The sequence below is a fragment of the Mastigoproctus giganteus genome, chromosome 7 (assembly GCF_048544385.1).
Source record: "Mastigoproctus giganteus isolate SK-2022 chromosome 7, ASM4854438v1, whole genome shotgun sequence".
In the NCBI taxonomy this organism is placed as follows: Eukaryota; Metazoa; Arthropoda; class Arachnida; order Uropygi; family Thelyphonidae; genus Mastigoproctus; species Mastigoproctus giganteus.
The window spans coordinates 178,782,473-178,806,617 of NC_143581.1; the positions used below are offsets into that span (position 1 = coordinate 178,782,473).

General features: G+C 35.1%; 1 protein-coding gene across 1 annotated transcript in view; it reads left to right on the forward strand.

Annotated features, from left to right (window-relative positions):
- The window catches only part of LOC150083360 (semaphorin-2A-like), a 644,133-nt gene extending 621,739 nt beyond the window's left edge, over positions 1-22,394 (forward strand). Inside the window, exons 16-17 of the mRNA XM_090377991.1 lie at positions 7,407-7,516; positions 21,483-22,394. Coding sequence (XP_090234117.1) covers positions 7,407-7,516; positions 21,483-21,539 — 167 coding nt within the window. The 3' untranslated portion in view covers positions 21,540-22,394. The remainder of the gene's footprint in view (positions 1-7,406; positions 7,517-21,482) is intronic.
- Positions 22,395-24,145: the final 1,751 nt, after the last annotated feature.

The window sequence follows — 24,145 nt, forward strand, 5'->3', positions numbered from 1 at the left end:
CACACACACACACTATACCAACTTGAGTGGTGTTCCATTCATATGCATGGTTTTGCTGATTTGCAACACTTTGCCACTGCTGGTTGTACTAGAACATCATTTCTATATAAGTATACTAACAGTTTATATGGATTGGAGGATCATGTATAAATAACTCTAAAATGAAAAAAATAAGGCAAAGCAAATAAAATGCATACCTTCCAACTCTCTGGAGAATCAATCTTTTTGGCCCCTTCTTTGCCTCATTGTTGTAATATAGTTGTTCTTTTTTTTAGGGGGGGGAATAGTAAAATTACTTGGGTATCTTTTAACCCTTTGCAGTCGAATGTTGCGTCCAGCATGCCCATCAGCATTTCCAATTATGAATTTGTTTTCCAGATGTGCTGGTGCAATTATTGTATTATCATCTGTTTACATTTCATATAAACAATCTGAAAAGCTAATTCCATGTTTATTGATGTTTATATTCAATTATTAAGCAAGGGTGGCATCGGTTTTTTTTTTTGGTTTTTTTTAAGTCCTCTTTCACTTGGATGTTGTGGCACCAATAACATCAGTGTTTCCAATTATGAAATGTGGTTTCCCACTGTACTGATTCAATTATTGTACTACCATCTATTTATACTTCACATAAAGAATCTATAAAACTAAATCTATATTTAAATTCAATTGTTAACAGCAGGCAGTTTTTTTTTTTTTTTCTTCTTGAAGTCCAAGTGTCTCAATCAAACCAGCTTAGCCATTGGTATTTTCAGTTATGAAATTTGTTTTCCTGGTGTACTGGATCAACTATTGTACTGCCACATATTTATACTTCATATAAACAATCTGAAAAACTAAATCAATGTTTGTATTCAATAGTAGGCAGGTTTATTTTTTTTATCTATTATTATTTTTTTCTCCTCTTTTCTTAAGTTCAATGTGAAAACTGGCACAACTGTCAGCATTTCCTATTATAAAATTTGTTTTCCTTCCTACCATCCATTTATACTTCATATAAATGTTCTCAAAAACCCAAGTTGATGTTTATATTCAGTTGTTAACAGCATGTGGCATTTTTTTTTTTTAGTGTAGAAGTCAAAGTAACATATTCTGTGTTAGAGTGAAGTATTTAGATATGCAATCAAGATCTAGTAAATACCTTTCTGATATCAAAATTGAGATATTGTTAGACCTTTATGAAGAAACTGAGCAGAAAAAAAGGGAAGTGCTCACAAATAAGATAGTTTCCTCTGCCAGTGGTTACTGTTAATCTATTAGTCCATGTATCCCCCCCAAGCTAGCAGTTTTCCAACCCACCTAACTTTGCCTCGATAGCATCAGCAAATATTCTTGCACCCTTTCTATTTAAGTGTATCCCATCCCTGTAGAACCAGTCGAAGTTTCTGACTGTTCCATGTGGTGTGACTAGATTTAGATTTCACTAAACAAACTAAAGGAATTTTTTTGAGTTATTAAGGACTAAATGAAAAAAATTGATGTAGCGAATATTGGTCTGAAGAATAGGCAAACAGAATTCAATTTTTCAAGATTGTATTTAGCAGGAAGAGATTTCTGCTGATATTTTGGATGTTGCATCTCTGCCCACCCACAAAAGGACAAACAAGGAATTCAAAGTAGGGGCTCCGAAGTAAAAAAACAGTCAGTTATCCAGTTGGAAGGTTCTGTGAATATTTTCTTCAAGGAAGAAATATTACATTAGAGTTTTTAAGCTGTTTTGTCATTCTGTTTTTTATATTAGCTCATATAAAACCAAAAATAATTTTTGAACATAACATTTCAGCTAGTTAGTTTTTTGGTTGATAGAGCTGGACTGCATGGGAAAGAAAGTGGAAATAATGCTGGACTGCAAAGGTTTAAAAAAAATTCTGCTAATTTTCATTTACAAATTGACTGTCACGTGTGCTAATCTAAAAAAAAAAAAAAAATAGTAAAACTACAGCTTCATTATTAAATTTGGTATGTTTTAAAAAAATTCAGTGAAATCTTGAATACAGATAGAATTATTCTCTGTTGCATATGACTACAGCATTTCATAATTTTTGTGTGTATGTGAGATGCAAATATAATTAACAGCACCCTTCAGTAAAGAAATGTGATGATTTCAGAAGACATGCAAAATTTTCTGTGTAAATGTGAAATATGTACTGCATAGAAAGAAATGAAAAATAGATGTAGCATTTAAATATAAAGATAATACTGTCTCTTACGTACTGAATGTTCATTCACATTGTTTGTCATAGCACATAGATGTAGGTTTTTCAGGAATATGTTTCCCAATAGTGGAAGAATGAAAACAGCAAGCATTGTTACTGAAATTGCACTGAGAGGGAAGGAAGAGATAGGGATTGGCTCTGGAAAATGTGCCATTTATATCTCATCGTAGTGACCTTTCCTAATATAAAAAAAAGTTGTCAAATAAAAGGCACTTGCTCTCAGTGCATTGGAAGATGACTCTACAGGGTACAGTATTGGGCATCTTCTGAACCTGACAACATGCAAGAGTCCTATAAAAAAAAAAACTGTCTGGCAGTTAGTGTTGACAATGCCCATTATGGTAGGCCTAAAAACTGGAGTAAGCAAGGGAAGGAGATTGGTGGTAACAGGCTGTCAAAGTCATCTCATTAATTTGTGTCTGAAAAAGGGCCTACATTCCTTACTGTGAAAACAGATGAATATTTGGTGAAATTGAACATTTATTACTATCTAGAACAGAGTGCTAAAAGGAAAGAGAAATTTTAACAGTTTCAATTAATGCATGCCACTAAAGTAAACATGATTTTAAAGCACATGTGCACATGAGCTTCTTTGATTAAATATTTACCTACACTAGTAGAACACAACAATTCTATTTAAAGAAGAGGTTAGAAATGATGAGAAAAACCATATGAGTACTTTTCAGAGTGATCAATTTGAAAAGTACAAGCAATCACTAGTGATTAGCACAAGATTGTGTCCAAATCCATATCATGATCCCAAAGAAGTTTTGAAAGAAAAATTAATGAACTCAAGATAAAGAGCAATCCTAAACAAGCCAAGCAAGGTGATCATTTTAAGCATGTTCCATTTTCTTGTTTCTTTTAACACATTTGCTGTCTTTTAAATTTGCAAGGGTCATCCCTGTGTGCCTAGGGGCACTTCTGTGGGGTGCTGGAACAAGTATGCAGTGCTTTATAGTAAATGGATTTCATCTGTGAAGAGTCATCAAAAACACTGGCATCTGTTGTTTGTAGCATTCTAACATCAATAGATGTATTTGAACAAGATTAAGAATCCATATCATTTAAATATAATTCTATTTTGGTATCAGATGACATATCATAGAGAGCTGATTCAATGTCATCAGCATCAAATACTATCCATCCCTGTTTATTATAACAACCCTTTAGGGTAAAAAAATTATAGGAAAACACCTTTTTGCACAAAATTTGATCAGTAGACACACACTAAGGATGATGTTTTGTTTTTCACAAACTAAAGAATTAAACTTCAACAAGCATAATCTTCAACAAATTTTATCTTTCCTTCTTGTGGAAAATACTAAACTAGATAAGATAATTTCAACATAAGCAAAGAACATATGAAATTGTGAACCGAGTGTACAGCTTTTATAGCACTCTAAACAGTGCGATTGACACTAAGAAAATCCCAGCCATAATGCAATAGCATGTGGTTCAACCACTGTGCCGATATCGATCAGTTGTTCCTTTCATGTTACTTTCTTTTTTTAATGCTCATTTATTGACCCTAATTGAATGGATGCAAGTTTGCATTCAAGAAGCAAACGTTAAATGTTATGGCAGTGTTTGAAAATCCAAACATAGCTCACATCCGTTGACTAAGGTCATTACTCTTAGATATGTTGAAAAATGTAATGTGTGAATTTATTGCACCAACAGCTTCTTAAATCTACTTCCATTTTCGAAGTGAATAAACAAAGTAGACTAACTTACTTAAAAAGTAGACCGACTGTCAATTCTGGCTTAGTCACAGGTATTTCTGTTGCCAAGGTCATGGAGTCTAAAAGAAGAGGAGAAAATTCTGTTTTTTTGTTTGGTGGGGAGAAAAATGTGTGTGACTATATGATGCACAAGTTCTGACCGAAAATTGTCTTTCTTATAAGTAACAAAGTAGCAAAAATTTATAGATTGAACAATGTAATGAAACACTCTTATATCAAGTTTTGCCTGAGGAAACAGAGTTAGTTTGACAGCCATGGAGTGAGAAGCTGATATCAGCTCACGTATTGTTCTGATGACAGGATCTGACAAGAGTTCTGAAATGTCACCTCTGTGTCAAATTTACTGTAATTAGGTAACAAGTACTTAATAAACTAACTTTGAACTATTCATATGGCATAACAGTTCCATTACATTGTTTAATCTACGGATAATCACCATATATCATCATTTTCAAATTTGAAAGTTTTTGCGGACAAATTTCCAGTACTTCTCAATATCATTGAAGATAAAGAAATAGGAGTATCAGTTCTGTAGTTTTGCAGTATTAATGCTGTTAGTATGAGAACCTACCAGATACTATTACTAAAAAAGAAAGACTTGCGGTAAATGGTCCTTGGTTAGAGAACTGACAAGTACACAAAGAAGCTTGAAATACAAAAAATTATCCCAAGCCATGCTTCTCATTTTAAGAATTCTTCATAGAAGTGCTGAGCTTGAGAGGACATTCAGCCAGATGGACCTTCTCTTTTTTTGACAAAGCTTTGCAAATGCTCTTGGCAGCCAAGTCTAAACAGGAAAATCATTGTTATAAATTTGACTTGACATTTCTGAAGGAGGTAGTCTGCAACAGTATCTTTCTTGAAGCATAATCAGTTAATGTCAAACAGACATACAATCCTATGTTGTATTTTAATATAAAATTTCAGTGAAATTTTATGATTAAAAATAATTTATACCAATTTTATAATACAAATTTGTTGTCTTGTTAACTATTGTTATTTGTATTTAATACATTTTTGCAATATTTAATTATTTAATTTACCATGATGAAAACTTGTAAATGTGATAATGCATGTTCATCACATGCAGTCCATACAAATTACTCAACATGAAAAAGGGACATGATCGGTGAGGCATGACGAACATAAGCTGTCTTGCCTTGTGCAAGCCAGTAAACAGAAAATGGTGGAACAACTAACCACAGGCTTTAACAAGGGGACAACCAGTAGTGTTTCCAAGACCATAATCCAATGAACTTCCTCTGTATGGGCATAAAGGTGCCTGGTCAAGGTACTTATGCTTAGGGCCACTGATTGCTGATGATGCCTAAAGTTTGCATCTGAATAGTGTAATTGGATCATTGACAACTGGGGGGGGGGTGCCTTTTCTAATGAATCATGTTTCCTACTATGCTATGGATAATGGATGTTGGACACAATAACAAACTCTGGAGAGGAATCACTCCAATGTCCTGGTCCAACAGAAACAGGCCAGTGATGGGTGTAGGGGATGTTTTCCTAGGTATCTCTTGGAGCCCTCATACCCTCTAAATACTACCTCTAAATATCTGCCCTCTAAATACTACCTAACCATTGTGGCTGATCAGTTACACCTCTTCATGGTGACTGTCTTCCCAGATGACATACCCTGCCATGTTGCTGGTATTGTTTGAGAGTGGTCTGCCAAACATGAAAGTGACTTCCAGATGCTACCTTCAGTGCCAAATTCGCCAAATGTGAATCCCATAGAACATCTCTGGGATTACACAAATCAAGAGATATAGCATTTGGATCCTCCACCATGCAATCCTGGCTGCATCATACAACATGCCTCCTGCAACGTTCAAAAGCCCTTGTGGAGTGCATGTCTTGCTGTGTGGTAGTGATACTGGCAGCAAGAGGAGAACATATCCACTATTAGGCAGGCAGTCATAATGTTTTGACTGGACAGTGTACATACTCCTTCATACACTTACAATTTTCACCTATTTTTATTTTAGTTACATACATGAGCTTTCCATGCAACTGACATATCTGAATTGATAGCATATAACAGCCTATGATAATTATAAAATACAAAAAAATGAATGTTAAACATTCATAAATACTGCATTTCAAACCACGCACATAGCTATACAATACAGTGCACCCGCTTTATGATATTAATCTGTTCAGGAGACACCATCGTATTGCGAAAATATCATAATGTGAACCAAATAACACGTTTTTTAGTTATTCGTTCCAAGACTTCGGAAGTTGAAATTTTCGCTATATTACTAAGCTATTTATCTCTCTAAAAGGTCATTTTATAATGTAAATTGTATTAGTTACCAACTAAAATCATTAAAATGCACTACACTTTCATTGTTATATGTTCTGTTATAAGAATCAATTTTAAACACCTTTGTGATATTTTTCTAAAGCACATTTTTGGAGGTCAACACCATAAAAACAATTTGCACTTTCTGATTTATTGGGCTTTTCTATTAGTGCAAGCAGTTATAAATGAGTAGTAAACTCGATGTTATTATGGCGAAATGTGTTTCCCCATTACTGAAATCTTCAATTATATAAAAAACGTAAATAAATTTTTAGAATCTTCTCTTCATTCTTTTTTTTTTTAAGCTTCGTAAACTTGTTACTCTGCACAAATCGTGTTAGTTGCAATTTGTGTGTACCATTAAAAAATGCTTATGCATGCTATCATGGAATTTATAAAGAAAAGAGAAGATTATCTTGGAAACAAATACCTCCTAAAGCTTTTCTGAAGAAGATGACTCCTTGTGCAACAAACCAACGAGTGCTGAGCCAATAACGAGTGATCAATGAGTGTGCATTTAGTCAATGATGATGAAGAATAAACATTCCTTAACATTTGTAAGTCATAAATAATTTCTTTATTATTATAATTTGCTTGATTTTACAGGTTATGTTTTCATTTCTTTGGATAAACCAATCATTGTTTAAAGATAAACTACCGTAATTAGCTAACTAATTTCATTGTTGAGAATGTAACCCCTGTTTTTAACATTATGACTATGGGAAGTAATCCCACTTTACGAGTGTGCACTAGGAAGGAATTAACTCGTAAAGTCGGGCACTACCTGTAGCTCTGTAATCATTGCAGGTAAATAAAATAAATTAATTTGGTCTAAAAATTCAACCTTCTTTCAATCCCTGTTTATTTTATAACTAATTGACACAATTAGTTATAAAATAAAATAATATGAAAAATATTTGCAATCACCTTACTATGAGATCGTTAAGAGTATGAACCACAGTTATTTTTGGTACAGATCTAATGCCCTAGTTAACTAAAATATTGCAAAAAAAAATTTTTTAACTAATACTATAACCCCAATTAACATAGAGAGACACACAAATAATTATGAATGTGATTTTGCTGCCACCAACTATCAAAACAGCTTCTTCTTTTTTAATGTAGAAACGTGTAATGCACCATCTGAAGTGGAGTACAGAAAGATCTATTCAGACTGGTGTCATGAATTTGAAAAATACAAGTTAGCAATGAAAACTTGGCAAAATAAACAACAAGTAAGTCTTCATTTGTATATTTCTATATATTTGTTTATTTATTTTGTGTAACTTAATACTGCAGTGTGATAAGAGCAGGTGAATTATTTATTTATAGGGTGATCCATAATCAAGTCCTGTTTTCAGTATTTAATTACCCCTTTGTGAATGAATAATTTTTTTGAAAGCTTGGTAGAGCATTCTTTCTTTTTTTAAAGGATCATGACTGGTTCCAGTAATGTTTAAAATATTTTACTGAAAACTTAGAAAAGATTCAATTAAAGATACCACAGTAAGATCACCTCAAATGTTTGCAATTAAAAAAAAAAAAAAAAAAAGTAAAGTGCAGCCATTATCAACCCACTGCAGGATGGAAGCCTCCTCAACAATTCATGCTGAGGGAAATGGACCATAATCTGCCACACTGGTCCAGTGCAGGTTGGCAGATCGACCGTATTCAGCAGTCAGGGGCTTGAACCCCGATCTACTCAAAGAGGGTGTGCTACTGCACTCCCGCTCCTGCCCACTCGGCTACGGAGGCCAGTTTGCAAATAGCTTGGTCTAACAGATTACTGTACAAAATATGGAGATAGAAGTAATCTCGTAGCCCACAGTGTTTACACATTGGTTGATACCAATATTACCAAAAATTATCTACAGTGATTCCCCGAGGTTAAGAAATATATTTACATTTGTTAGATTCGGGGACATGCTTTCCCAGGAAATGAAAACAGATGGCACAGCAAAATCAAAAACAGTATTGTGTGTGAGGAGGCAAGTAGTGCCAATACAAGATAAGATGTATGACTTAGTAGCAGAAAATTTATTGCGATCAAGAAACAAACTCAGGCAGATGTAATCTGAGATGGTGCCAATGGTCACTAGTCCTTCAGGAAATCATACAACACAGTTTATTGCAGCCCATGCCACTCATTCTTATCCACTTGGGGTAGAAAATCTGTGATAGCATCACATATAACATTGTACTTACTGTTGAGCATATTCTCCTAGAATTCTCTAATTATGTGAGTGGTAAAATATACTCTGCCTTCTTCCTAAGAACATTGAGCATTATTATTTTAACACAAAGTCAATATGCTTACCAAATTTAACCACCAATTAGAATAAGCTATATGTATTAAATCTACTGTTTGACATCAAGAAACATATTTAGTAATAAAAATGATATTCCTAAATTTATCAGAAAATCCTATTTGAAGCAATATATGAATAGTATATATCAGAAACTGTGGCACATCTCAGGTCCTCGAGCAGACATTCTCTCAGGTATGTCAAGCTGGGCTTGGTATCTGGAAGTCTAAAACACTGATGTAACTGATATTCGATGATACTCAAGTCAAGTGGACCTAATTTTGGCGAAGTATGGTCAGGTGTGACAGCCAAATCCTAATAACATTGTACTAACTGTTGAGCATATTCTCTTAGAATTCTCTAATTATGTGAGTGGTAAAATATACTCTGCCTTCTTCCTAAGATATCCATCCAAAGTAAGTTTCACATAGGTGATGCCAATATTACCAAAAATTATCTACAGTGATCCCCGAGATTAAGAAATATATTTACATTGTACCTGCACTTTCACGATGGTGAGACTGTTCGTAACCCCATATATAACTCCATGTGCAAGTCCTGAAATACAGCACAATGGAGGTGACAACCCAGGTGCAAACCAAAGTAAGCAGGGATCGAGATGTGGCACCGTGCCACACTCTAATACATGATAAATTGTCAAACTAATAGAACGAACTTATCTGTCAAAAGATCCAAACACTTCCTCATTCATTTCAAAAATATACATGGTCTCAGTTCTAATTTCAGTTTTGTCCATTTCCATTCTACCAAACTCCATGTACTTTTTCTGACAGAATCCCAGTTATTGGTTGATTCATCCACTGCTCATCTCAGTTGTCTGAATTATATATGCTGTATGATTCTTTCTACTTCAAAGGTGGCACTTGTACATATGTTCGCTCTGATATTCCATGTAAGAAATTTAATTTGGAATCTTCTCTAGCTTAAAATCTTTCTACCACATTCTGTCAAATTTATGTATTGCCTCTATCGTTCTCCCAATTCCACTAATCACTTGGAACTCTTTGACTTCCTTTCTAGGAAATTTGACTTTGTCCAATTACCTCACTGTTAGACTTTCCCCTAACAGTGAGGTAATTTTCCTTGGGTGTTTTAATGTCCACAAATCCAGCTAACTTCAGTTTTCTAGTTACACAGAAACATCTTGACCCAGCTGGTCGAGATGCTGAGGATTTTGCAATCACTAATGGCCTCACACAGACTCTTCATTTATCTACCAGAATACCAGTCAATCCTAACCACACAGCCAACACGCTTGAACTTTTCTCACAAACAACCCTTCTAAGTACACAGTTAAGGCAAGTGATCCTCTAGGCACCTCAGATCAGAACTTGGTAGTCTCTTCTCCAGTGGAGCCTTTCTCTCGTGGCCAATCTCAACCTCTTGTTTGGCATTACAAGAATGCAAAAGGGATGATCTGTGAGATTTCTTTTCCTTGGTTGAATTACTGTTTCAAATCCCTTGATGTCAACATTTGCTCATGTCAGTGAAATTATTCTTATAGGGATCAAATCCTTTATTCCACCTTAAAATCTCATCCTTCATCTAAACCTTGGTTTTCCAATAATTCATATCTTGAACAGTCTCAGTTTTCCTGAGACTGTTCAAGATATGAATGCTGCATATTGCAACTGACTTGTATCCAAATCTCTAGGTTCATTTTCTGCCTTCACCAACGCTTGCAAAAATTGTAAAGCATTTATTAATCAGTTCATACTAGACTTAAAACAGGCTAAGAGTAGAAAACCTTGCTTGTTATCTAAATGGTAGTTGAGGATTCTGGTCTCTTGCCAAAGCTATTGCTGCAACTTTTTCCCATCTCTAATCCTACTTCTGTCAAAACCAGTGTCTACTGCCACTTCAGCAAAAGATAAAGCTGACCTGTTATTCCTACCGTACTCCATTCAGTGCCTCCTGTGGCCTAATGTCAAAAGGATTTCAGAAGAATTTTGAACAATCTTGATGCTAAGAAAGCTTTAGATCCTAATGGTATTTCTCCACTTGTTCTCAAAACGTGTTTCTGAGCTTACTCCTGTTCTTTGTTGCCTTTTTTTCTTTCTTAATCCACAGATATTTTAACTTCTGCTTGGAAATTTGCTTTCATCCAGCCATTTCCTAAAAAGGGTGACAAATCTCCCCAATTGCACTTCTATTCTTTGTAAAATAATGAAAAATCAATTAACTGCCAACTCAAAGTATCTAGAAACCTTCTATTTGATCAATGATTGCCAGTATGGATTCCGTCAGTGTCGATCTGCTGGTATACTGGCTTATGTTACCCATCCGTGGAAATGTTTCATAAAATTCAAGCAGTTATTCTTGACATTTCAAAGGCTTTTGATTGTGTTTGGTATGAAGGTCTTCTAAGCTTCAATCTTATGGTTTGCCAACTGTTTATTGTAATTGGGTATTCAGTTTTCTCTCTGACTGCTCACTGTGGATGATGGTAGATGGCTCTGTCTTCTAACTTCTCCACTAATGCTGGTGTTCCCTAAGGTTCAGTTCTTTCTCCTACTCTTTTCCTCTTATATATTAATGACCTTCTTCCCTAGTTTTGCTGATGATAGCACATTTCATTCCACCTTTCAGTTTGAGAGACGTGGCCCTTCACAAACAACTTAAACTTTTTCAATATCCACTACCAATTCCTTAAATGCTGATCTCCGTGTAATTCTCCAGTGAAGCAAAGATAACTTAGTTGATTTCAGTCCTGTCTTGTACCTCACAAAAAAAAAAAAAATAAAGTGATTCTTCTGTTCCCATCTTATCTTCAATGACACTGATTTCTGGACAGGATCATATACTTCTTGGGGATTACCCTGACTTCTAATCTCTCTTGGCATAAGCACATCACCAATTTTGCATTCTCTGCATCTAAAAAAAAAACTGGGTTTTTCTCTTTCATTCTCAGCATTACTTTTCTCCCAAGCAGTTGCTATTCACTCTGCACTACCAGATTCTTGCACTACTTCTATTAGAATAATCAAGAATTATTCTAATAGATTTATAATAAAATTCTAATAGAATTATTCTATTAGAATTCTGCAAATTGCAGTGGCTGGAGACTAGGCACCTGTGAGGTGATCTGATTGAGGTGTATAAGGCCTTGAATGGGCTGAGCACGCTGAATTCTGATAGGATTCTTCCACTTGTTCAGATTACGAACCTAAGGGGGGCATAAATTCAAATTGAGGAAAGACAGATGTAGAATAGATGTGTGGAAATTTGCCTTTAGCCGGCGGGTGGTTAATTGCTGGAACAAACTTCCATCTGTCGTGAAAGTTGATAGGTTAAATAAATTTAAGGAGGAACTGGAAAAACATTTAGAGGGAATTGTTTTGTAAATTTTTTTGGCTGATGCTGCATAAGCTCATACACTTGCTTTCTTGCATCGCATGCCACTACTACTACCATGAAATGTTGTTCCCACATCTGAGACAGTTAGGTTAATTAATGACTCATCTCTAATAAAGTCTCTCCCCTCTCTGTCTCATAGACATTCTGTTTCTGCTACGTGCATTTTCTACTGTTCTTCTGAATTTGTTTCTATAATTTCCACTTCCAAACCAGTCCGAACAAGTGCTGGAATCAGTCAACATCCTTTTACTGTCCAACTTCAATTTCACAGAACAAACTTTTCTTCTTTCTCAAACAACCTCCCTGTGCATTTCCTGAAAATTACAATCTACAGAAGTTCAAACCTAATGTCAGCAAGTATCTTTTTTTCATCTTCTCAAATTTCAACCCATACTCGCTACTAAGTACTGTAGGTTCTAATACTTCTCGTGCTTGGGATTATCATAAAAAGAAAATAAAACAGCACAAAATGTTTTTTGCAACTAGTCAAAAGGCTATCAGATAAGTGGGGGGAAACAGCGAGCAGGTTATGCATTTCAGTTAATTTTGAACTGAAAATTAAAATGGAAGGTGTACAGACCTCACATTCGGAGAACAGATGACAGTTTATGAGTAACATTTTCTGGTTTGGGAAGACTATTTTCTTCAATGGTGGTCTTGTAAATAGGCAAAAATACCATCACTATTTAGGAAATAATCCAAAATGCAATCAGAATGGGCCAAAATTTCTTTTTGGTGCAGAATAACCTCACCTCCACTCATATACCATACATTCTATGTAATGTAATTGAACACTTACATATCTGCCACCTTTTAGTAATCAAAAAATGAAAGACATTCCCAGAGTTTTCTTGCAAATTAATGCATGTCATATGTTGCAGCAAACTGTATTTTTAAGATTTTTTGCTTCATTTATTTTGTTTGATTATGTAGTGTTGGAATTGAATATAGTGCAATTTGACTACTGCAGCACAGTTATATTGCTCAACACTTTTCCACATTAAGAAATTATATATGATATTGCAAGTTAGTTGGAAGCAAAAGTATAATGAGATTCATTAGTAACCAGAAGATTGTGGAGAATATGATGAAACCTCTACATGGAAATGGAATGGGTAAGCAAGTATTATTATGAGTGATTTCAATTTCCCCCTAATTTGATTGGAGTAAGTGGGAGAGAAACTTGAGATGGAGAACAATTTTTAAAATTTTTTTAGAAATTTATTTGCATATCAGCATATCACAGAAAGTACTAGTGGCAAGAATCAACTAAATGACCTTTTTTTTAATGCCATGGAAAACTTTCCCAAGAAATTGTTGCAATTGGTCAATTAGTTGACAATATAACTCCATGATCTTTGTCTCTTTTTAGCTCTGATTGGTTTCCACTAATAATTATGTATGCCTGGGATAATGTTAAATTAGGTAGTTTCATATAAAGAGAATTCATGAAGTTGCTGAGGTAATGCCAGCTGTGTGCTGCTAAGAATTACGATGACAGCTACCTGTATGCATAAATCATATTAGTATGTTGTGACGTGAGGTTGACTTTAAATAATGTGTATGAGAAACAAATGAAAACTAAAAATAGAAAAATGTTCTATAGTTGGATTGCCAGCTAACTGATCAATGATGCTAATTTCATGGAAAATTTTCTGTGAAATTAAAAATGTTATTTAGTTAACACTTGCTGAATATTCTAGACCTGATCATTACCCGACAGAGATAATGAGAGGTAGCAGTTGTTAAAGGCAAAAGAATGGATTTTAAGTTCAGGAAAGAAGATTATGACAGTCTAAGGTGCAACAGGGCTTCTACCAACTGGGTAGAGAGCTCAGAGTGTTGCAACAGAATTAGAATTATGGTATACCTTTATAGCTATAGTCATAGAAGCTTAATGGTATACCATTAAGAAAATATAGCACAAGATGGAAGAACCCCAGGGGCTCACATCTGGTGAGTATGCGCTTGGCACACCCAGGGTCCCGAGCTGGATATCATCATTCTCTTTCTTGGTGATTCCTTCCTACTTCCGACTCTCTCTCTCTCTCTCTCTCTCTCTCTCTCTCTCTCTCAGGGTAACTCAGGAATTTTTTTTTGGCTGGTGCAGCATAAGCCTCAGGTTTCCTTGCACTACAAGGCTAATAATAATAATAAATAACGAACTACCCAGTTTAATAGAGCAGTAAAAGTTACAGAGCAATAAAAAGTAATGAAGCCTATAACAAGTAAAAATTGATCTAACTGTAATAGTACTACAGAAAAGGTTAGGCTCGAAAAGTAAGATTATGAGAAATCATCAACTAAGAGACCAAAGAACAGAGACAAGGAGCTTGAATACAAATTAGATCAGACCACTGTGTAATGGGTGCAGTAAAATCTTTGATAACTCAACTGATGTTGCAGATAAATTAAACAGGTACTTTGCATTGATATTTACAGAAGACCCTTATAACGAGAAAAAAACTGTGTGAGTGAAGCTCGAAAGCAAGATGTATTAGAAATTAAGATATTAGAGGTTATTAGAAAAACTTTTGAGCCTAAAGGCAAGTAAGCCATCTGGAGTTGATTGCTTATATGCTATGGAATTTTGAGGAAGGCAGCAAGAAAGTGCATTGAAACATCAAGGTTAATTATGTGGGCATCACTGGAATGCTGTAAAAGTTCTCTGGGATTAGGGAAGTTTCAATGTAACATCAATTGATGCTGATCTAACTTCACTGATAGGGGAAAATCACAGCTAGGCAACAATCAAAAGTGCAATATAGGTTCATTTAGATAGCAATGGAATTCTGGGGAAAAAAAAAACACAGCAAGTTTTTGTAAAGGGAAAATCATGTAACTACCTGGTTAGCTATTTTGATAGTCATTTGTGAGCTGGATGCAGGAAGGGTGGATTTGAGGATCCTCACTGGACACCCATTTCAGGAGTGCTTCCTTTGTGTTAGGGCATTGTTTTTAGATGCATCTTCTGGACACAGGATCACTGAACACGGCGCTGTTTTAGGAGCCGAAACACTGCACAAGGATCACACACAGTAGGATAATTTCGGGATTAATGGATGCATGATATACACAGGGATCATTGTCAGGAGGATAACTACTGAATAAGGCGCCTCTGTAGCCAGGTGGGAAGGAGCAGCAGTGCGTAGCACACGCTTCTTGATTAGACCGGGGTTTGAGCACATCACTACCAAATACGGAGGATGCGGAAAGGTCAGGGAATGACCACCGCATATCCCGGAGCAATATGGCCTTAGTTGCTAATGCTCCTAAAAACCAAATAACAAACAAACAAACAAACTACTGAATATTGGAAATCAGGATAGAGGGATTAGGAGATGGAGTCCCGTCTAGAGCTTTGTAGGTATAAGTGTAAAATGTATGTATTTGTAGACTTGCTTATGCATGATAATTTCATTAGCGTAATCTTTTAATTCAAAACATTCCTCCTCTCCCTAAAAAAGATTTTAAGTAACTATTTTTCTTTTCTTCTTTAATAATTTCAACATTGGTAACTGGATTTTGTCTGTCTGCAATTAATTTTATTATTCTTCTGATTGGCACAATATAATAGCATAGCTTAATTTAATTTATTATGATACTCACCTTTTTATAATCTGCATTGATGTTGGAATAAATTGGATGATAATTTTAAATTTAAGTTAGCATGGATAAGTTAGGATTTAAAAACAGAATTAAAAAGGAAGTAGAAGTATGTCTTCGTCCTTAGTTGTCAATGTTGAAATTTGAAATGATTTTAGTTATATGGTTGGAAACAGAAAGCCAATAGCCATAACAAGTGGCTTTCTATTTCCAACCGTATAACTAAAATCATCTCAAATTTCAACATTGACAACCAAGGATGAAGACATGTACTTCTACTTCCTTTTTAATTCTGTTTTTAAATCCTAACTTATTCATGCTAACTTAAATTTAAAATTATCATCCAATTTATTCCAACATCAATGCAGATTATAAAAAGGTGAGTATCATAATAAATTAAGCTATGCTATTATATTGTGTCAGTTATAAATGGTACTTTAAGAGATCTACAATTTTCGAAATGTCTTCTGATTGGTGAAATTATGATTTTATATGACTGATAATTTTCAGTGTTGATGATGACAGTTACTCTTATAGTAATAGTATTTGCCATATAGTGCAAAGAAGCCACAAGCTATTGCTACACTGGCAAAAGAAAAAACATCAAGTAGATAAGAAAATATAAATTATATGCTTCCTTCCTCACACAGGTAACATCCAGTTGACATTTGAATTTATTCAAACTGTAAACCTCAACTACCTCCAAGTGCAACTTGTTTCAGCAATCAATGACTCACTGGATAAAAGAAAACTTCCTAAATCTAATCTAAACCTCAACCCCTGTAATTTGAATTCGTTGCCCCTAGTTCTGCAATTCTTTATAACAGTGAAAATTCCACCTTCATTGATTTCACTAATCCCTCTCAGATCATTATAAACCTCAATCAGGTTACCTGTGAGGTGTGCCTGGTTGCCAAGCTCTGTAGCCAACATAATCAGTCTTTCCTTGTATACGGTCATCCTTTTGCTGATTTCACCACTCAAGTTGCTCATCTTTGGACCATTTCAAGAAGCTCGGTGCCTTTTTTCACATGAGGTCTCCATACTTGAACACAGTATTCCAAATGTCGTCTTACAATTGCCTTATACAGTGGAATAATGACCTCCCTATCTCTACAAGATAATGTTTGATAAATCATTGATAGGATACCATGGGCTTTTTCCTAGCTGCCGGTTTACACTATTCAGAAAAACTCCATATCTGCCCGTATCATGACGCCCAGATCCCTTTCTTTCTCTACAGTTTTTAATTCAACTTCACCAAGTGTATAATTTATTTTGGGATTGCTCTTCCCCAAATGTAAAACCTTACATTTTGCTACGTTAAAACTTGGCTGCTGCTTTTCTGACCATTCCTAAAGCCTGTTCAAGTCATCCTGAAGGCACACTTCTTGGCATTGATCGCCAACAACACCACCAATCTTTACATCAGCGTCATTTATGAAGATGAGAAACAGCAGTGGTCCAAGAACCGATCCTTGGGGGACCCCACTCTTGACGTTACACCGATCTGAAGAATATCCATTAATCACAACCCCCTAGCAACCCATCTTATAATATTTCCAGTAATCCCAACCTCTTACAGCTTATACAGTAATCTCTTATGAGGACTGAGTCAAATGCTTTGCTAAAATCCAAATAAACTATGTTGAAATTGTTCCCTACATCCAGCTCAGAAGTAACTGTCAAAATAGCCTACTAAGTTAGTTAAACATGATTTTCCCCTTAACAAAACTATGTTGTGTGTCCTTCAGAATGCTATATTGCCGCTAAGATTTTCCCTACCACTGAAGTCAGACTAACCTGTCTGTAGTTACCAACTTTACTCTTAGAACAACCTTTATGTATTGGTGATATGCTGGCAGTTATCCAATCCAAAGGAATCTCCCCCAAGTCCAAAAATACCCTCATAATTAACCTCAATGGTTCAGTACACTCTCTCTCGCAGTGTCTCTCCGAACTACCAAGTATATGCCATCAACTCCAGGTGACTTACTTCCCTTTTTGCTCAAGAACTTTTTCTAATAAACAATCATCCATAATTTACAAAATCACTAATTTCATATGGCACAGCCTCTTCTCAGCATGAAGGGTCTTTTGTCAGTAAAGAATGATGCAAAGTACCTATTCAATTCATCTGCAACATCAGCTGGATTATCTGAGACTTTTCAATGTCCAGTGTACAAGGTGTGTGATCTGATTAGCTTTCTTCTTTGTTGTATTCACATCATGAAAATTCCTTGTCCCCATTTTTTGCTCTCTTAGCCAATGCTTTCTCATATACAACTTTGTTCTCCCTAACCTTATTTATGGTACTTTTACGGATCAACTTGCAGCTGTTGTAAGCTTCAGTACTTTTCATCGCTCTGTAACTATCCCATGCTATCTTTTTCTGCTCTATTTGACTGGCCAGCTTCACAGTCATCCATTTCAGCATCCTCCTCTTGCAATATTTTTCTAATAGTATATATGCATTCATGGCCTCTGTGATTTTTTCTTTCAAAGTATTCCCTAATTCAAATGTATTTGCCTCACTCAGCAATCCACCCAATTTATAGATGCCAAATAGTGCCTTAAACTGTCAGTCCCCTCTTCTGAAGTTATCGTATTTCCCCATGTATGAGACACACCTTTTTTCGAAAAATTTGGGGTCTAAAAACTGGGTGCGTCTTATACAGTGGTTGTAATTTTTTTTTATTTGCATTTCCTGGTTTTTCGCGCTTGTCTTTGTGCTCATTGTTTCGCACTTGTTACCGGTATATTAGGTTACGTTTTGCCACGTTCTGCCCAGAAATGGCTCAGAAAAGATTTTCGTACAATGCTGAATTCAAGTTAAAAGTGATCCAGTTTGCAAAAGTGAATGGAAATCGTGCTGCTGAACGTAAGTTTGAGAAAACAATCCGAGACTGGCTACGGGAAGAAGAAACCCTACTGAAAACGACACGGCAGAAGAAGGCCATGAGAGGCAAGTCAGCAAAATGGCCTGATTTAGAGAGGGAATTGAAGATATGGATTGAGGAGCAAAGGGCAATTGGTGTTCCTGTGTCCACAAAGATGGTTCAGCATGAGGCAAGAAGAATTGCTGATGAAAAAGAAGTTACTGATTTCAAAGGCGGCACAATTGGTGCTTCAGGTTCATGAAACGGAATGGACTAAGCATGCGTACACGCACCAGCCTTGCCCAAAAGATGCCTGAAAGCTATGAGCAGAAGGTCCTTGAATTTCAATGTCGGAAGACACATTAGTTTGAGTTGGGACAGATTTAAAATATGGACAAAGTCCCCCTTCAATTTGATGTCCCAAGTAACAGAACTGTTGATAAGAAGGGGGTGAAAACTGTAACTGTGAAGAGAAGTGGACATGAAAGGAGCCATTATACATTTGTTCTAGCTTGTTGTGCCGACGGAACCAAGCTGCCTTCTATGCAGATTTTCAAACGCAAAACAATGCCAAAAGAAGACATTCCTCGAGGAGTGATTGTCCACGTTCATGATATGGATTGGATGGATCAGGATGGGATGAAGATCTGGTTTGAGAAAGTTTGGAGCAGGAGACCAGGTGGGCTCTTACGCAAACCTGCCCTATTGGTGCTTGATCAGTTCAGGGCACACATAACAAAAAACACAAAGAAGATTGCTGCAGAGCAAAAAACAAAACTTGCCGTCATACCTGGAGACTTGACATCCCAGCTCCAACCACTTGATGTCAGCATTAACAAACCCTTCAAAGCTGCCATGAGAGACGAATGGAACCAATGAATGAAGTCTTCTGGGGACAATTTGACACCAGCAGGAAGAGTGAAGAAACCAACTATAGGAGAACTTTGTACCTGGGTGAAAAGATCCTGGGATAATATCAAGATTGAGCTCGTTGTCAAGTCATTTAAGAAGTGTGGCATTTCAAATGCCATAGATGGAACTGAGGACGAGGCAATATATGAAGACAGTGATTCGTCATCAGACACAGATGAGGACAAGCTAATGGATGGGAGTTTTGACAGTGATGAGTTGTATGAATTTTATGATGAATAAAACTTGAGTTCAATAACTTTATGTAATACTTTTTTTTTTTTTTTTTTTTTTTTTTTTAATTTCAGGCCCCAAAATTAAGGTGCGTCTTATACATGGGGAAATACGGTAAAACCCGTGCCTTTACCTTTAACTACTGAAACATTCTTATCTTCCAACTGAAGATTGCATGATCACTTCCTAATAATGATTCCTGTTTCAAATAAACAATCATCCATAATTACAAAAGCTGTGATGTCATCTGATTCATTAGTAATGATGAGGTCAAGAATATTCTCACATCTAGTACTTTCTATAGCATGTTGGTACAAATAATAATCATCTAGTTTATTTTGAAAAAAAATTTCCCCATGGTGAGTTCCCCTCCCACATATTCTAATCAATCTGATACAGATTATAGTCACTCATAATAAGACATTCATGCTTGTTTGCCCATTCCATATGCATGTAGAGGCTCTTGTCATATTCTTGACAATTATCTGGTATGTAGATTACTCTCACTCTCATTATACCTTTGCTTCCAACTAACTCTCATCACACAGATTCTCTGCTGGCAGATGTAACCAAACTTCAGACTCACCAAAAGCTATTTTCATGCTCTGGCTGCTTTTGATAAGGAGTATGACCCATTACGCTTCTTCTGTCTTCCCTAAATACATTATGTATACCATAGAGGAACTTATCATCCTCAATTTCTGGGTGGCACCACATTTCTGTTAGACCTATTATGTCAGCATTAAACCAGGAATTCAAATTCAGCCATTTTATTGACAACACTCCTGACATTTCAGCATAGTTTCTGAACCCAGTCCAATATGAGAGGTTACTATATAAGCTGGAACATGTTGGAATCACAGGAAAAATCCTTAGATGGATTGCAGGATGGCTGCGAAGCAGAGGATTATGATTAATGGTTATTCTTTAGATTTGGCTTCTTATAAATGGAATTCTTCAGGGAACATTAGTGACACCACTGTGTTTTTGATTTTCTTAAATGACATTGACAAAGACAGAGGGTGTGATTGCAAAATTTGCAGAGAATGTAAAGATCAGTAGAGTAGTTAATGAATAGTGCAAAGCAGAGCTTCTTCAAGATGACTTAAACTTTGACGATGGTCAGAAAAATTGGAAGTATGTTTTAATGCCGCAAATTGCAAGGTCCCACACTTGGGATAGCAATACCAAAATAACTTTTACACTTGGTGTAGTTGAATTAAAGACACGAGAGGAAGAATAGGATTTGGAGTTATGATGCAGTCAAACACAAAGTTCTTTGAGCAACATAGACAGGTGGTAAGGAGGGGCCAATGGTGTCTTATTGATGATTTATCAAACATTTGCTCACAGAGACAGGGAGGTCATAATCCAATGCTTGAACATAGTTTTCTAAGTGTGTAAGACCACACTTAGAAAACTGTGTTCAAGTATGGCGTTCACGCTTTAACATTCTCAAAAGAGTTCAAAGACAGGCAGCTTGTAACTAGGGGTGATAAATTCAACTATAGGGAAGGAGGTTCAGACTGAATTGCAGGAAATTTTATTTTAGCCATCAAGTTATTAATTACTGGAATAAGTTACATCTATGGGTGGTTAAGGCTGATGGCTTGGGGGAAATTCAAGGTCAGCTAAACAGACACATGAGGAGGGAGCCAAAATTTTGGCTGGTGCAGCAAAAAGCCTTTGGCTTCCTTACACCATATGGCTAATGCTAATCTTTTTTTTTTTATAATTGTAATATAAATTATTCTTGCAATTTACAAGTTCAGACCTGTTTTGATTGGACTGTTAAAAAAATAAAAATTGTAATAGTTTATGACTAACAACATTAAAATATTGCTTTTCAAGAGTTAAAACAATAAGTTTATGCATTTGTTTATTTACAGAAATGCCAGTTGGCTCATCCTAATGATGTAACATATCAAGATAGTCCTTCTCTATAAAATTTGTAGGAAGTGATTGTGTTGCTCACAGTGCTCAACACCATCTATCATTTTTGTGATAGTGTACCAGGAACTGATCAGTCTGCCTCTGGTAGTGTACTTCCACACATCATGCATTCTGTTTTTTGATTTGGTTTCTCAGAGATCAAGGACTACAATAAGGGATAATGAGAAGAAAGAACTTCAAAGGAAGTTGCCATACCAGCCTTAGATGCTCACAACACTGTGGTATGACAATAAATATATTAAGATTTATGAATTGCTGAATGCTCAACGACTGACTAGGATTTTACTTTATTTTGTGTTGTTACTTATGTGATTGTGTTGTGTAAATGATATCACTCTCCCAAATACTTAGGCTGCTTTACTACCATGACTAGCCAGACTCTTGGCATAACATTTGTTTATTTAGAAAATGTACAGCGGTTCAGAAGACTGTCCTTAAGGAACTTAAAAGAAACCAGCAACAAGATGCTGCACATTGAGAGATAATATATGCAGATTGTGTTGTTGCATCACCAACAGCCAGTTTTTTGTTTTGAGGAACAAAAGCCATCCTTTGTGATGCTTGAACTAAAAATAACAATTTGCAGACATTCATATTGATATACTGGATTTATTTATGCAAAGCAATTGGCAAACATCATCTGATATGACCTTTTGTTTATATATTTTACCTTCATATTTTTTAGCATTTTGTAAAGTGTTTACTCTTTCCACAATAACCACTCATGTGATGACAATATAATGTAATATATCAAAAATATAGCACCACATTGTCATCTTTGCAAATCTTTTCCACATGTATTCATCTAAGATTCAAGCATTTTCATATTAGACATATACTCAGCTTCATGGGACCTAATAAATAATATCATTGTGTTATTAAATGTAATTTTATATATTTTTGCTCTGTTACTTTATTTATATTCACATTTTCACATCCACTATTCTGTTTAGTAATTTTATGACTGACAAAAAAAAAAAAAAAAATTCTTCAGATAAATCTCCATAGCCTTTAAGTAAATATAATTAAGGTTAACTAAATTTATAAGAACTATGCGAGTCTGCACATTGTTAATTTTTAGGAAAGGAATGTATAGTAGCTTTTAATGAATACTGTATAACGTTAGAGACATTTATACTACCATTGTCTTCACTTGTTTGAAGAGTATCACATTCTGTCTCCTCCATAGGAATTGATATTTGGACTCATAGTTGTTAAAGAAACAATTTTATCATTTCAATCCAAATAAAAAAATATTAATACATTCCAGTCAGCACTGAAGTCAGCTATTATCAGACAGTATTTTAAATAGCTAAAAGCAACCAAATTCATCCAATGGTGAGATACACTTACTTAAGCAAGCATGGGTTATAAAAATAAAAAAATTTAAAATGTATGCATTTTTTCAAATTAAATATTTAAAACTGATACTCACTAATACTAAATACTGGAAAAGCATAGAGCACATGTAAATTATTTTAATTAGGCAGTTATATTTGCAACTTTTAACTTGTTGCGTGCATATATACAGCACAATACCATAATTCTTAAAAAATGAGCACTGGAAAACATAGATGAATAATGACTGGCTTGGTAAAAACAGAAATAATTTAACATATCCAATTTTTAATGCGAAAAGCATCATAAGTTATAGTTATGACTAGTGTATTATTAAATACACTCCAAACCACAACTGGATGTTAAACATATATTCTAGCTTTTCCAAATATATAAGCACAATATTTCAGAGCATATAACAGACCACTGATCGTAGTTACTCTACACCAGTCTCTCAAACTCTGCAAGTCCACAATATCAGTGGAAATAATAACAAATGAACTGAGAATAAGTTAAATGCTATTACTGTACAAGTTAGTGCAATTGCATCATTTCAGTACATAGCCAACTAATTAAGTATATAAGATATACTTAATGATGCCAATTTATAACTACTTAAGTAATTGGCTATGTACTGAAATGATGCAAATGCAGTAACTTGTACATTAGTTAAACTCTTTACATAACCTGAGGCCCTAAACTGTACTGTAATCTGCTATTACTGATTAATGATATTGCTCTTTTTCCAAATATAACAGTATAAGCATGCAAAACTTCATAATCTTGTTCCAGTAACAATGATCTGGAACATTATACTTGTATGTTCGGAATAGCCAGAATAAATTGTTTAACAATTAAATGTGGTGTATAGTGTTACTTCTGTAGAGCTATTTTTATCATGACTCACAAGAATACCTCCTTTAAAGGTTATCCAAGCAAGCTTACTGCTGCTTTCACATGTCTTGGCTTGGCTCAAAACTAACTAAATTATTTTAAAAAAAAGTGAAAACCTATTACATCACAGCTTGTAATATTGTGGATAAGTTCTACAAAAAATTAGTATCAGATTCATTACATTTTGTTTGATACATTAAGTTACATATTATGAATGGTTTAGTAATAACTTTAGGATTTTACTTAAGGATGTATTTTTGCAAACTTTGAATTGAATTACATTTCACTTAGTTTACTAATTTGGCTAAGTTTTCTTATTATACATAATATTCTTTGTGAAGCCATTGTACAACTTTAAACTATAAAG